At 44.4% G+C, this 12,211-nt stretch overlaps 1 protein-coding gene across 3 annotated transcripts in view; it reads right to left on the minus strand.

Annotated features, from left to right (window-relative positions):
* Nucleotides 1-803: 803 nt before the first annotated feature.
* LOC119464465 (uncharacterized transmembrane protein DDB_G0289901) overlaps nt 804-12,211 on the minus strand; it is a 67,581-nt gene continuing 56,173 nt past the window's right edge. For all 3 annotated transcript variants that reach the window (XM_049656406.1, XM_049656408.1, XM_049656407.1), the window contains 3 exons: nt 7,901-7,966; nt 5,734-6,182; nt 804-4,236 (listed from right to left, as the gene is read on the minus strand). In XM_049656406.1, the coding sequence (XP_049512363.1) occupies nt 4,099-4,236; nt 5,734-6,182; nt 7,901-7,966 (653 nt within the window). In that variant the 3' untranslated portion in view covers nt 804-4,098. The remainder of the gene's footprint in view (nt 4,237-5,733; nt 6,183-7,900; nt 7,967-12,211) is intronic.

Below are 12,211 nucleotides of genomic sequence, written 5' to 3' on the forward strand. Positions count from 1 at the left end.
CCTTAGAAACAACTCGGCGAAATAATATTGTAAGCAAAATCATTTGATAAAGTACGAACGCAGATCTTCACCACGCAAATAGTTGTTACAGATAAACAGTTAACATTGCCACTCAGTAAGTTGCTGTAAGCTGGTAAATTACAAAGTGACAGAACAATAAAGACAATGCGTTCTTGTCGTAGCAATGTCTTTGAAGGAAACGCAGAAGCTGCCGAGAGTCACTTGTGTGATTCCGATTGTCAGTGTTGGGAATTTTGTATTAGCACCGAAAGCGCTTCTGTTACCATTCCCCTAATAGCAGCTGGTATCAGCACATAGCAGAGCCGGTCAGATGTTGAATCATAAAAAGTTGCAGTCTTGTCCGAAAATCGAAAAATTGATTGCGATAGCAAATCAAAAACAGCTATACGAAGTAAGGGTAGTAGTTTTATGGGCCGTATAAAGTTGTAAATATTGGCTGAAAATCATTAAAATTAGCAAGCATGGTGTCGAGCACGCACAGGCAAACATGAACGCATCTTACTGGATGACCACGCGCACACGCTGTCAAAACGCTAGACTGGTGAAGCGTGGTTGCAACAGCGAACGTGACCTTAGTGCTGCCTCTCGCTTGAACGCGAACTAAGCGGCGACAACACAGCGCACACGAAGCTATCAGCACTGGGCGCACTCTGTCTCCATCGCATATGGCTTTCAAGATGGGGCCCACTTGGCCGCGCCATACACAGCCACCGCCAAAGAAAAACGCCCTCCCCCTCCCCCGTCTCCCCCGGTGTATGCGCGCGATGGAAGACGGCGCTCTTCCTTCCCGCTTTCCACCCTTGCACGTGCAAGATTCAGCCACTCGTTAGCCCACCCAGGCACACGTTCACTTGCACATAAAGCATACGTCGCGCGGCAATGATGTTATCCTACATGGACTTTATTTGGAACATCACGGCGACGACGATGATGCAAATTCGCCTGGAAGATCTATATAATTTCGATTGCAATAATGCGACTGCTATAGTCAATGATTTTTTTAGCCCTCGTGAACAGTTCTCTGTATCCACGAGCAGAGTGGTTACGTTTTTGAGGGGGAGCATGCAAAGTAAGTACACTCACCGTACAACGGGTAAACCCAGCTTGATGTATCGTTTTAAAAGCGCACAAAAGCGGCAGCTCGCCAGCACTCTGTCTGTGATTCTCAGATGCCGTGCAATATGAGCGAATGTGACCGAACGTTCTTAATAAACTCCGATTCTGAAGAGTTGCCATCCTTCATGACGCGCACAGCATGCGACCAAACTCTCCGAGCACAAAGCTCAAATTATTGCCGTAGCACTGCTCAAACGTGTAGATGCGCCTCAGCTTTTTACATGTATTGTAAGGCCCGGCTAAGTACTACCTCATAGCAATGAATGTTTTGTGGGCGCGGATTAGACCGGAATTTTCGCATACCTTATTAAAGTGTACAGCATGCCTGCCATTTGTCTCCTTCGCTGTCGTAAACTTATTGACTACGCCTGAAATTATCTTTTCTTTGCGACAAGCGTGAAAATGTACAAGGCTACGAAAATACTGCCCTATTTCTTAAGCCGGTGAGCGTTCGCATTCTTGGCCATATATGATGTCGGCATTTGTCGCTACGTTACAGAGAGCAGCACTTAATTTTTCACCTAGTATTTACCAGTGGGAGCCGACCACTGTCATTGAAAAGAAAAGTGTGCAATCATTGCATTCTATCGGTTCTAACAGATGGGGCAGAAAGATTGAATTTAACAAAGAAGCCCGAGAACATCTAGGGCCGCAGAAAGAGCGATGGATCCAAAAATGTTGGGCGCAACTTTAAGAGACAGGAACAGAGCAATGTGGATCACAGAGCAAATGGGCATAGCGGATATTCTAGTTGACATTAAGAGAAAGAAATTGAGCTGGGCTGGCCATGTAATGCGCATGGTAAATAAGCGGTGGACCATTAGAGTTACTAAATGGGTGCCAAGAGAAGGAAAGCGCCGTCAGGGACGGCAGAAAACGAGGTGGGGTGATGAAATTAGGAAATTTGCAGGTGGAAATTGGAATCAGCTAGCGCAAGACAGGGGTAATAGGGGATCGCAGGGAGAGGCCTTCGTCCTGCAGTGGACATAAAAATAGACTGATTATGATGATGATTTATCAGTGGATACAAAGTACTAAACAAGAATAGCACCCACAGAGAGAATGAACATAATAAATTGCTAACTTGGCAGTCTCAGAAATTATCATTCCTGGTATAGGCCATTTAGGCGACCATTTTTTTTAATCGCACACTGGACTTTTTGCTGCCGTGATACGACACGCCTTGCACTGATTCATCGGCTTCTTGACATCGTGGAAGGGAAAGCATGGCGGTGCCGAATGTTCGCCGATCGGAGACACCACGGGATCATAATTATGTGTCTGTCGCACGCCTAGCTCGTTTTACTAGCTCGAAGCTGAGGACGCCTCCTAGCGCTCTGAACTGAATTGCGGCGTTAAGAGCGAACAAGGTGAACGCGTTCCGAACGCTCGATTGCACCAAGCCGAATGCAAAGTGCTCCGTGAGAGCATAGATAGAGCGCTCGAAAGTGAGCAGTCGAATGTACCAAAATTTTGCCATCTCTTATATTTTCACAAGGAATTGCACTTTTGACCTAAAAAGGAGTCATACCCAACAGGTAGGTTATTTCTTTCTTTCCTGCCACGAGAACGAGGGAGATTCAATGGAATCTGCTTTTCACAGAATAGACATATTTTCTGCGCATGCGTCAGTGGCGTATGGTACCTCGAAACAGCTATAACAGGTTTCGTTGACGAGGTAAGAATGTTTTAAACGCCCGCAGCTGCAATAGACTCGCCAGTTTTGAAGTGGCCAATCAGCCAGTCAATCAATTAGCCAATAAAGTTTAGTAACAACAATGCATTCACCATACATAGATCGAAGACTAAAAATTAACGGAGGTGGCCCAAAAATAAAAAATAAAACCCTGTGGAAGGGCCTCCAAACTGTTTCGGATGAACCAAATTTTCAGTGACCAGAGCAATGAACTGAGTTAGCGAAACAATACGGGTGGTTAAAAAAATGCAATGGCAAGAAAATCAACTGTAACATTTTCCAAAAAAGCTGATCATGATACCTAATAAAGCGATAAAAGCAGCTAAGTTTTCAAATACGATCTAAAGCTCGTTAATGGTAGCATATTTAAATAGAACTTTAGATCGTTCCGGACGGAAATGGCACTAATAAAGGGTCAGTTTGCTGTAACTTCAAGTGACTTTAGCCAAGCGAAAGTGTTTTAATAAAGCAACGTTTGCTTCATTTTCTACTTGAACCGGGGAAATAAAAAATCATCAATTGAAACTTCTAGGTGGATGACTTTAAAAGGCCGAACCATCAAAGTAATTTTCTATATGCAAACAATACCTGATATACCCCATTGTAGGAATGGAGGCTTACATGAAGGAGGATGTTATGAAAAAAAATTAATTCGTAGGGTCTCTTTTAGGATACTTACTCAGCCAGACATAAGGGTATAATAATAAATATTTCTGCAAGCAGTAGTGCCACAAGTAATGTGCGTACGAATGAGTGCGTGGTTAAGTGAGAGAAATGTACCATTGCTTAAAACTTGGTAATATTTAGTCGGGGCTTTTAGGCAGAAACAATTTTTTCCAATAACGGAATCAATGTTGACAAACTCATGTTAGTTCTCACTCGAGCGTTGCCCGGTGCTGTGCCCGTTCCCAGAAGTGACAATTCTTGCGTCAAAATTACTTGATATTTTTTTAGAAGGTGCGCAACGTCTGCCATAAGCTTTCGATTTGAATCACAAGGGTGAGGACAGAAAATAGAATACCATCTGCATTTGCTTCCGGCGATTTTATACTCTTTCCAAAGACCTTATTTCCGCCTCGTATGCCGCTAATTAATGCGGCCACTTTCACCACGACTTATTCGTATTCTTAGATAACAGAAATGAGGATATAGGTAACCAGGGTGTCACTGAAGGAACTTTCAGTGGAGTGCGGGACGCGATGATATACTACCGTCGAATTGTTACACCATCAAATGTAAGAACTGGCTCATGTTTAGCAATGCAGTCATCTAGGAGTGTCTGCTAACGGAACGGTTGGTATGCCAAGTATTGCTCCGGTTGTTAAGTCAAGAGGGACGCCAGGCATCAGCTGAACATCGTCCATGAGGGCAGTGTGTCCTTCGGAGTCCTCCACGTGGTTCACCTGGCAAAACGCAACGAAGGGAGGAGTCACTGGTTGCTCCAACAAAGCTTTCAGCGGTGTGGTGACGTGACTTTAATTAACCACACGTCTATTAGAATAACACAATGTCTACCAAAAGAGGGAAACTGTACTCGAGCGAGGCACAAGATTAGGAGGAGTGCTGACATTAGGAAATTGGTAAGAACAGCACGAAATGGGCTGTCGTACGAGAAGACTACCTAATTGGTTATCGATTGGATGGGTGTTCGTCCCTAGCTGACTTTATGTTTATTGGATTACTATCACTGGGCATTCGATTTTTAATTACTATCGGACAGTGACATCTTTACCGAAAATGCAGCTATTAGATGGGCAGCTAATGCTTTGAAAGCATTGAGAGTAATGAACAGTCGGAACATGCCACATAAGTAAAATATATAACTATAAATATCAGAGTTTTATAATATTAATGAAATATGCGCACAGAACATCAACCTGTAGAATGATACGCACAAATTTCGGTGCGTCCTCCCCTTTTTGTACCATCATTTCCAGCTTCGCTTTTCACGAGCATACAAAGAGAACGTCTACAGTGTCATTACGAATTATCAGGAATAGTTACAAAACAGCACGGGCCACGTTCGCAACGACAGTTATTGCTAACAAGTACTCCGGAATGGCCAGCCGTATTCGCTAATACGCTCGTTAGAACCGCTGCTCGGTGCCGATTCCCATGAACCACTCCAGGTTGCAAATGACCAAGTGCATTCCGGCCAAAGAATGTGTTCGTGGAAAAATAAACTTATCCATTTAACACGAAGCACAACACAATAAGAACAAAAACGTGTAAAGATCTGTTTCCACGGCACATTTACCAAAAAGTACTACCGAAGAGAGCTTGGAGCTCAGCCATTGCAGAGGCCACAATATTAGTTTTTTTTTAGCCACAATTGACCGTGCGACTGATACACGCACTTCATTTTAGACTCCGCGTTCTACACTACGAAAAGAGAGCATCATAGCAGCACTCATGCTCTCACAACTTTCGTTCGCGATTGTGTATGAAATATCGATAATTTATTCAAAAAGCTAAGCTACAGCAATCACAATTCATAATTATACCACCCATCTTTTAGCTGAGTACGAACAAAAAAATTGTAAAGCTTACGCTCAAGAGGGCCGCTTAGGATCCCCTTGTAAATTCAGCCAAACGAATAAAATTAGTTTGCAAACCCCCAGCATAGTTGACTATCAATTTATGACACATCAATGAAAGGCCACCTGTACTACAGCTCGGTCTTTATCACGAATGTTCAGCTGCGCTGCGTCGCTCTAAAAACACACAAACGCTTCATCCTACGTGTGCGATCGTGCTTCTGTGATTGTATCCTTTCAGAGCTTCGCAGTGCAACGTCACATCCACACTTCCCTCACAGTGAAAGAGTGCCGTCAGAGTCTCCCATCACTCAATTGCATGTAGTACGTCACATCAGCGTTGCTAACTGCGTTTCGCATTACCTCGTCGGAGAGGGAACGCATAAGCTCGTGCAATGCGCCCGGCGAAGATCTGAGGTGCTCCAGGTGCCTCTGCAGCGTCCGTTCTGTGGGCAATGGGGCGATGATTTCTTTCACAACATTGTAGCCGCGAGACCCACACGAGAGCCGCACTTTCAGCGCCTTTCGAATGGTGCCGTCCGTCCACTTGGTGCCCCGCATGCTCGACTTCCCCATGCCGTCTAACTGATCGGGTGCCAAGAAGTGACCGACTTGTTTCTTCAGCCTCTCGTACTTTTGAATCACTTGGTTCTTGCCACGCTGTGCAAGCGATAACCTTCGCCGCGCGCTTTGCAGCCGATCTTCGAGTTCACTTATGCGCTTGCGAAGAGCGGCGATGTCTTCTGAAGAACTAGTTTGGCCCTCTTGCGAGGCTCCGAGAACCGAAGCGTCGTTCCTCGTTGACGAGTCAGCTGCACGAAAGAAATGTACAAATAAATTAGCTATGACCTTTTATCAGGCACATCAAATACAGACAATTTCTGTCTGTCTCTATAACGCACCTTCCGAATAGTATAGGCGCGAGATGTGATTGCACAGTGCCATGTGTACTGATGCACAGTGCCCTGCGACTGATCTGCATTTAAGATTTTCGGATTTTCGACGATCGGCGAGTGTGCTCACTGCTATCATTGTGTTGTGTGTTACTTGCTTTTGTTGGATAAGGAGGAGACAACGTTATTCAAGAGAAATTTCAGGGCTTTGTAGATGGCCGCTTGTTCTCTGTTGGGTATGGGTTCGCCCAATAAACAGTTAGTTTCGTGACTTGTGTTGTGCCTCTGTGGATGTTCACCATCACTACAACGTGATAATATAAAGCAAGAGGCAACCTCTGTCGCGAAGCCCCAAGAAGCGAACCATCATGGCCTTCGGGCGAACTGGCTGCATTTGGGTGGTTACGGGTGTATTAATTGTGACAGTAAAGTATAAACGCATTGATATAGAGAGGAAGGGAAAGGGCAGAGATTAACCAGAATAGAAAAACAGAGCACGTGCCCTGTCACGAATGCGAGCGATCGTCTCTGTACGATTACTCCTACGCTCGTATGTTCTCGATTACTAGCACGTTTTCTGTACGGTGTAGCGAACAGTCACACAGAACGTAATCAAGAGTCTTCTTGCGACCAAACTCATGAGTCACAAGAGGCAGTGTCGGCCCGTTTGATGCGAAAAATGAAATATTTCACAGAACATGTTCTTAGTGGTGGGCAGCGCAACCCGGACGAAGGGCAAAGGAAGTGTCTACTTCCTTTGCCTTTCGTCAGGGTTGCACTGCCCACCCCTATGAACATGTTGAGTTACTGACTCGGACAGCTTGCTGTGTTACTTCAGAAAAGACATATAGCCGACAAAGCAAGGTGGCCCCTCGTGTCGACAGAAATAAATGCACAGAATGCAGCCATCGCTAGATAGAATGCATGTAAAATGTCTCTTTTATTTTATTCTTAGAAGGGACTATCCGTGAAGTGCTTCTGAAATTACTGTATAAGCGAGAACACTGTTTTCAGCTGTGCAATAACACTAAGTGAAAAGTTAAGCGTTTGATTTTCTCTCGCTTTGTTAATCGCAACTATTTCCCACGTTTCGTAAAAGAAACAGCAAAATAGCTGAAGGTTTTATCGCACCTATCGTCACCTTCATTCACTCAACTTGATGTTGTGGAGAAGCCAGCGACATACTCAATGCTGCCGCATGCATTTTTTGATGCTGGTATTGTTTACAAAATGCTTCGAACGTGCCCGCGTGGTAGATGCAGCTTGCGTTAGTTGCCTCTCTTGGCGCCTTATAAAACTCGCAGCCTTTCTTTATCTTTGCGTGTGTGTGTGTGTTTTACGTTAGGTAGCTTCTTTTTTTCTTGCATGCATATTTCCGTTCATCCAGTAAAACCCTAATTGATAGTCGGCACTTGTGTTGTGTTTGTCTCAGTCCTCGTTTCTCACGCTGTTTCGAGTGCAAGATATTTTGTGCATTGGCAACACTTATAATCCATAATAAATATATCACTCAAAATGTGTAAATTCTGTGAGACGAGTGCGCACTGCTATCTGATGCTACAAGACGAAAAGCATTGCATCTTACGTTGGTGCTGACTAAAAAGTTGTGTGCGTACAATGCAGCAACGACAACTTACCTTCTATACGACCTTCGGTTGCATGCAGAGTGGGCGCAGATGTGGCCACCGGTGATGCCCGATTGCCTGCATGCCGCATAGCAAAATTTTACAAGCAGAACTGCACAACAAAAGAATTACCATTAGCACAGTTTACTTTTACTTCTTTGCATAGAACACAAAAAAAGAATATTATATATCACGACTGGGAGCGGCTGAAAACAGAAAAAGAAATTAAATGATGAAACACAAGGAGGCTTTGGAGAGTGTGGATGGATAAGAATCAGCTCTAATACCATTTACATAGGCAAAAGTTAGTATGGCAAAGTAGGAAAACAAACAAGGAGCCAGCTGTGGTCCCTTTATGAGCTATACATGTGTGTAGCTCTCTGTTAGCAGAAGCGTTCTTACGATTGGTGTTGCGTGCTTTATCTATTGGCTGCCATTCATGCGGAGGGCTGCGACGGGGAGACGAGGCTACATGGTGAATGGAAGCTTTCTTAAGGTTCACCTAAATCTGGTGCCGCTTGTGCATTGCACTATGAACAAAAACAGCGCAAGAAACGAGACAAGGAAGTGATACCTGAGCTGCGATACCTGAGGAGGATGGGATGCGTGGACTGCCACGGGCGTTCCTGACAATGTTAAGGTGAAAACCTTAAGTATCTATGTTTCAAGGTCCGGTGTGAGGTACAGAAAGTCACCTGACCCAAGGACGGCTAGAAGCGAATGAACGCATGTTGAGCCATGTATGTCAGATTATTGATTAGCAAATTTAATTAAAGATTCATTATTGATTGCACTAAGGTGGATGAAGGACAATTAGGTTGATTAGGGGGGATTAAGGTGCGTTAGGGTAATTGTATTAGGACGCATTAAGGTAGATTGAGCTCGATTAGGGCGAATGAAGGACAATTAAGGTGGATTAAGGAGCATTAGGGTGGATTAAGGTGGATTAAGGTCGACTAAGGAAGATTAAGGTGTATTAGGGTGGATGAAGGGAGATTAAGGCGAATTACATTAGGCTTTACAAGGCTTTCACATTCGAGTCTCGATAGCTAAGGACACCTGTGAATTTGTTCGAAGTTGATTCCCGACAACCGGTGGCACCGCGACGGATCACGCCGTTCTCAATGCACGCGGCAGGGCTCGTATGGGGCTGAAATGCACTATAAATATGCTACGAAGATGAAATTTCTTACATTCACCAGAATGTGCGAGAACAATTTAGTGTATTCATGTTGTCAAAATGAACATTGAACATAAAGTTTTAATACCCTTGCTGAATAGAATGAAAACTCGTGTGAATGTCTGGCATTGCAGTGCCTTTTACAGCTTGTTTGCCATGTTCAATATTACGTCTGCATCACGCGCTGTGTGACATGTGCAACGGACAGAACGCCACACAGCAAGAACAGATACATCGCGTGCATGCGTATGTACGCACGCCTGCCCGCGACGAGGATGCACAAAATGTTCATTATTCTGGACCTGTTACACTGCACAAGTGGCTTATGAATGAGCGAACGTGTTAAATGTAAACTGAATCAAAGTAGGCAGTGTAGAAAGTAGGACATGATGCGCAGGCATAATGGTTTCGAAATAAAACTAGTGAGAAAACTTATTTCTATCATGAAAAAAATGGAAAAGGCCCCTGGGAGGACAACTATGCATGTGCGGTCTGAAAAAGGCATATTTGTCACGTTCTCAAAACATACAATAGAGCTCACGTGATTATTTATATATATATATATATATATATATACAGGGTGGCACGGAGCCAACTTACACACTTCAAATGTGAATAATGCACTGCCTCAATAGCTTGTAGTGGCTTGCGGGACGGCGAATGGTATAGGGGGGCCCCAGACGCCATTTAATGACGTTTGGTGGAGTCAGTGCTTTCGGAATTGTAGGCCCGTATATCTTTGAAAATGACAATGAACAAACAGTGACCATTGATTCAGAATCTCATGTGACTATGTTGGAAGGCTTTGTTCGACAAAAGTTAAGATAGCTTGGCACTGACCCTAAAAACCTGTATTTCCAGCAGGATGGAACTACAGCCCACACCGCGCGAAACAGTATGGCTGTAGTTAGTAAAATGTTCGTAACTGTTATCTCTCGTTTCGGCGCAATCATTTGGCCAGCTCGCTCATCCGACCTCAGTGTATCAGAATTTTTCCTGCGGGGGTTCCTGAAAGACCATGAGTTCCAAAGGCATATCATGAGTATTGAAAAACTCAAGCAGGCCACTGGTGACAATCGAAGTTGCCGCCATTCTTCAACTTCAAGAAGCGTTTGCAACAATGCATTAATGTAAATGGAGGCCATCTGCCTGATGTAGTTTTAAAAAATAACCTTGTAATCGGTGGGAAATAAATGGCATACTTGGTCGCATTTACAGACACTTTTTTTCTTCGCTACTTGCATATACAATTTATGACTAGTTGAACAATGTCACTTGGCGCTGCACCGCGCTGCATATATAAGGGTGTTTCACATCCGCCGCGAAGGTTTGTGAGTGGTGGCACTGGCTAGCACTCCTAGGGCGAGTTATAGTAGTATACCCTACAAAGTGGATGGGAAAACGGCTCTGCGGTAGCTCAATTCGTAAAAGCATCGCACGCGTAATGCGAAGACGTGGGATCATTCCCCACTTGAGGCAAGTTGTTTTTTCATTAATTTTAGTAAGTATAAGTAATTTCCCCAATGTTGTCCTTGGTGTCTGTTTGTTGGCATCTTATGATATCATATGATATTACATGATATGATAGATATAGGTAATGAACACTTCTTTAGGCTATTTTTTATTCGAAGGTAAAGAACTTGAGCGATTTTACAAGGTAAACACAAGTATTTAATTTCAACAGTTTTGACCGGTGGACTGATCTTCATCAGGATTTACAAAAAGTGGCACTTCGGCACTTACAGTGAAGACAGCATACATAGTGCTTGGCCGTTCTTCGAGGAAGAAAGAAAGAAACACATACAAGAGATACCTCAAACCGAACAGGAACACTGGTGGCAGTGACTGACTATATATCTAGGTGCTTTGATGATTCAGACCAGCCTTATCGGCAACGATGCAGGGCAAGAGGAAGGCGGAGTCCAATGTTTTTGGGCAAAGATGATAGTGGGAGAGGAAAGACATAAGTTGGGGGGAGAGGGGCGGAGAGTATCGGTAGCTAGGCTCCCATTATAACGAGGCAGGGAATGGGAAAAGGGTCGCTGCGCAGCACCAGCGCGTGTCGCCGCAGTAGTAGGAGAGAGGGCAAGTTGAATAGGGCGGTGGGGGCCACAATAGAGAAGGAGCCCGGAAGGGAGACAGATAGGAAGCAACTTGTGGAAAGGAACCCAGCGTCACCATACATATATGCAAGGGGCTGCCCGTTCCGGTGATCTTTGTGGTCCAGTTGAGATGCGTAGAAAAAGTAAAAATAAACATGGGCTTTGCAAAGCGAGTACGTCCTTGTGCTTACAGATTTAGGAAGCTGAGTTAGGGAGCCTCCGTGTAAGTGCCGTTTTCAAAATTTACCGGACAGTTGAAACCACGTTAGCTCGTGCAGATCCCTAGAAGGAGCAATAAGTCACACGGAATAACTACGTGAGTGGCAAGGTGAAAGCAACTCAGTTTATTAGTTTTTCCGCTCGCACGCAGAAGAAACAGCAAGCAGCGGCCAGTGTCTCAATTTCCGACTAGATAGCATGTATCCGCGCTCTCCTCTCTCACTGCATATCCAGGAGGCACGTCAGCCGCCTTGGACTCTCATTAATTCCTTTAGCATACGTACTTTCCAAATTCATGGATGAAAAAATATTCTTTCTGCTCGTGTGCATGGGTGTGTTCGAAACCAGATTGCAAGAGCACGATGCTCACGCATTCGAAGGAGTGACCAGGCATTCAAACGTGCCAGGTGAAGGATATATTTGGGAGGTTTTTCACATGCGCGCGGTGGTTGTCGAACCGATGGCGAAAAGAAGTCTGTCCAATATGCTCCTGTTTACGATCTCACACACAAGTCGTACACGTAAATCTGTTAAAGCAAATCCATTGGGACATAATGACGCTCGTGTTTTCTTCTTTGTTGTTTTTGGGTGTTTCTATTGTTCTTTTCCTTGCATTTTACCAGTTACAGCGCTTCTGATACTGTGAGATTTGACTGACTTAATTGCAGCTGCTCCTCACATTTAAGCTACGATGTTCTACGCGTTGTGCCACCACACGAACGAGCCCTAACGAGGTTTCCCGCTGTATATTACTGCACTGCTTTCTTTAGTTTTCATGAAACGTCTCCATTGCGGGCTTCTGTTTTGCCTGAAGGCCCTTCA

This window comes from Dermacentor silvarum, chromosome 9 (assembly GCF_013339745.2).
Source record: "Dermacentor silvarum isolate Dsil-2018 chromosome 9, BIME_Dsil_1.4, whole genome shotgun sequence".
Lineage (NCBI taxonomy): Eukaryota > Metazoa > Arthropoda > Arachnida > Ixodida > Ixodidae > Dermacentor > Dermacentor silvarum.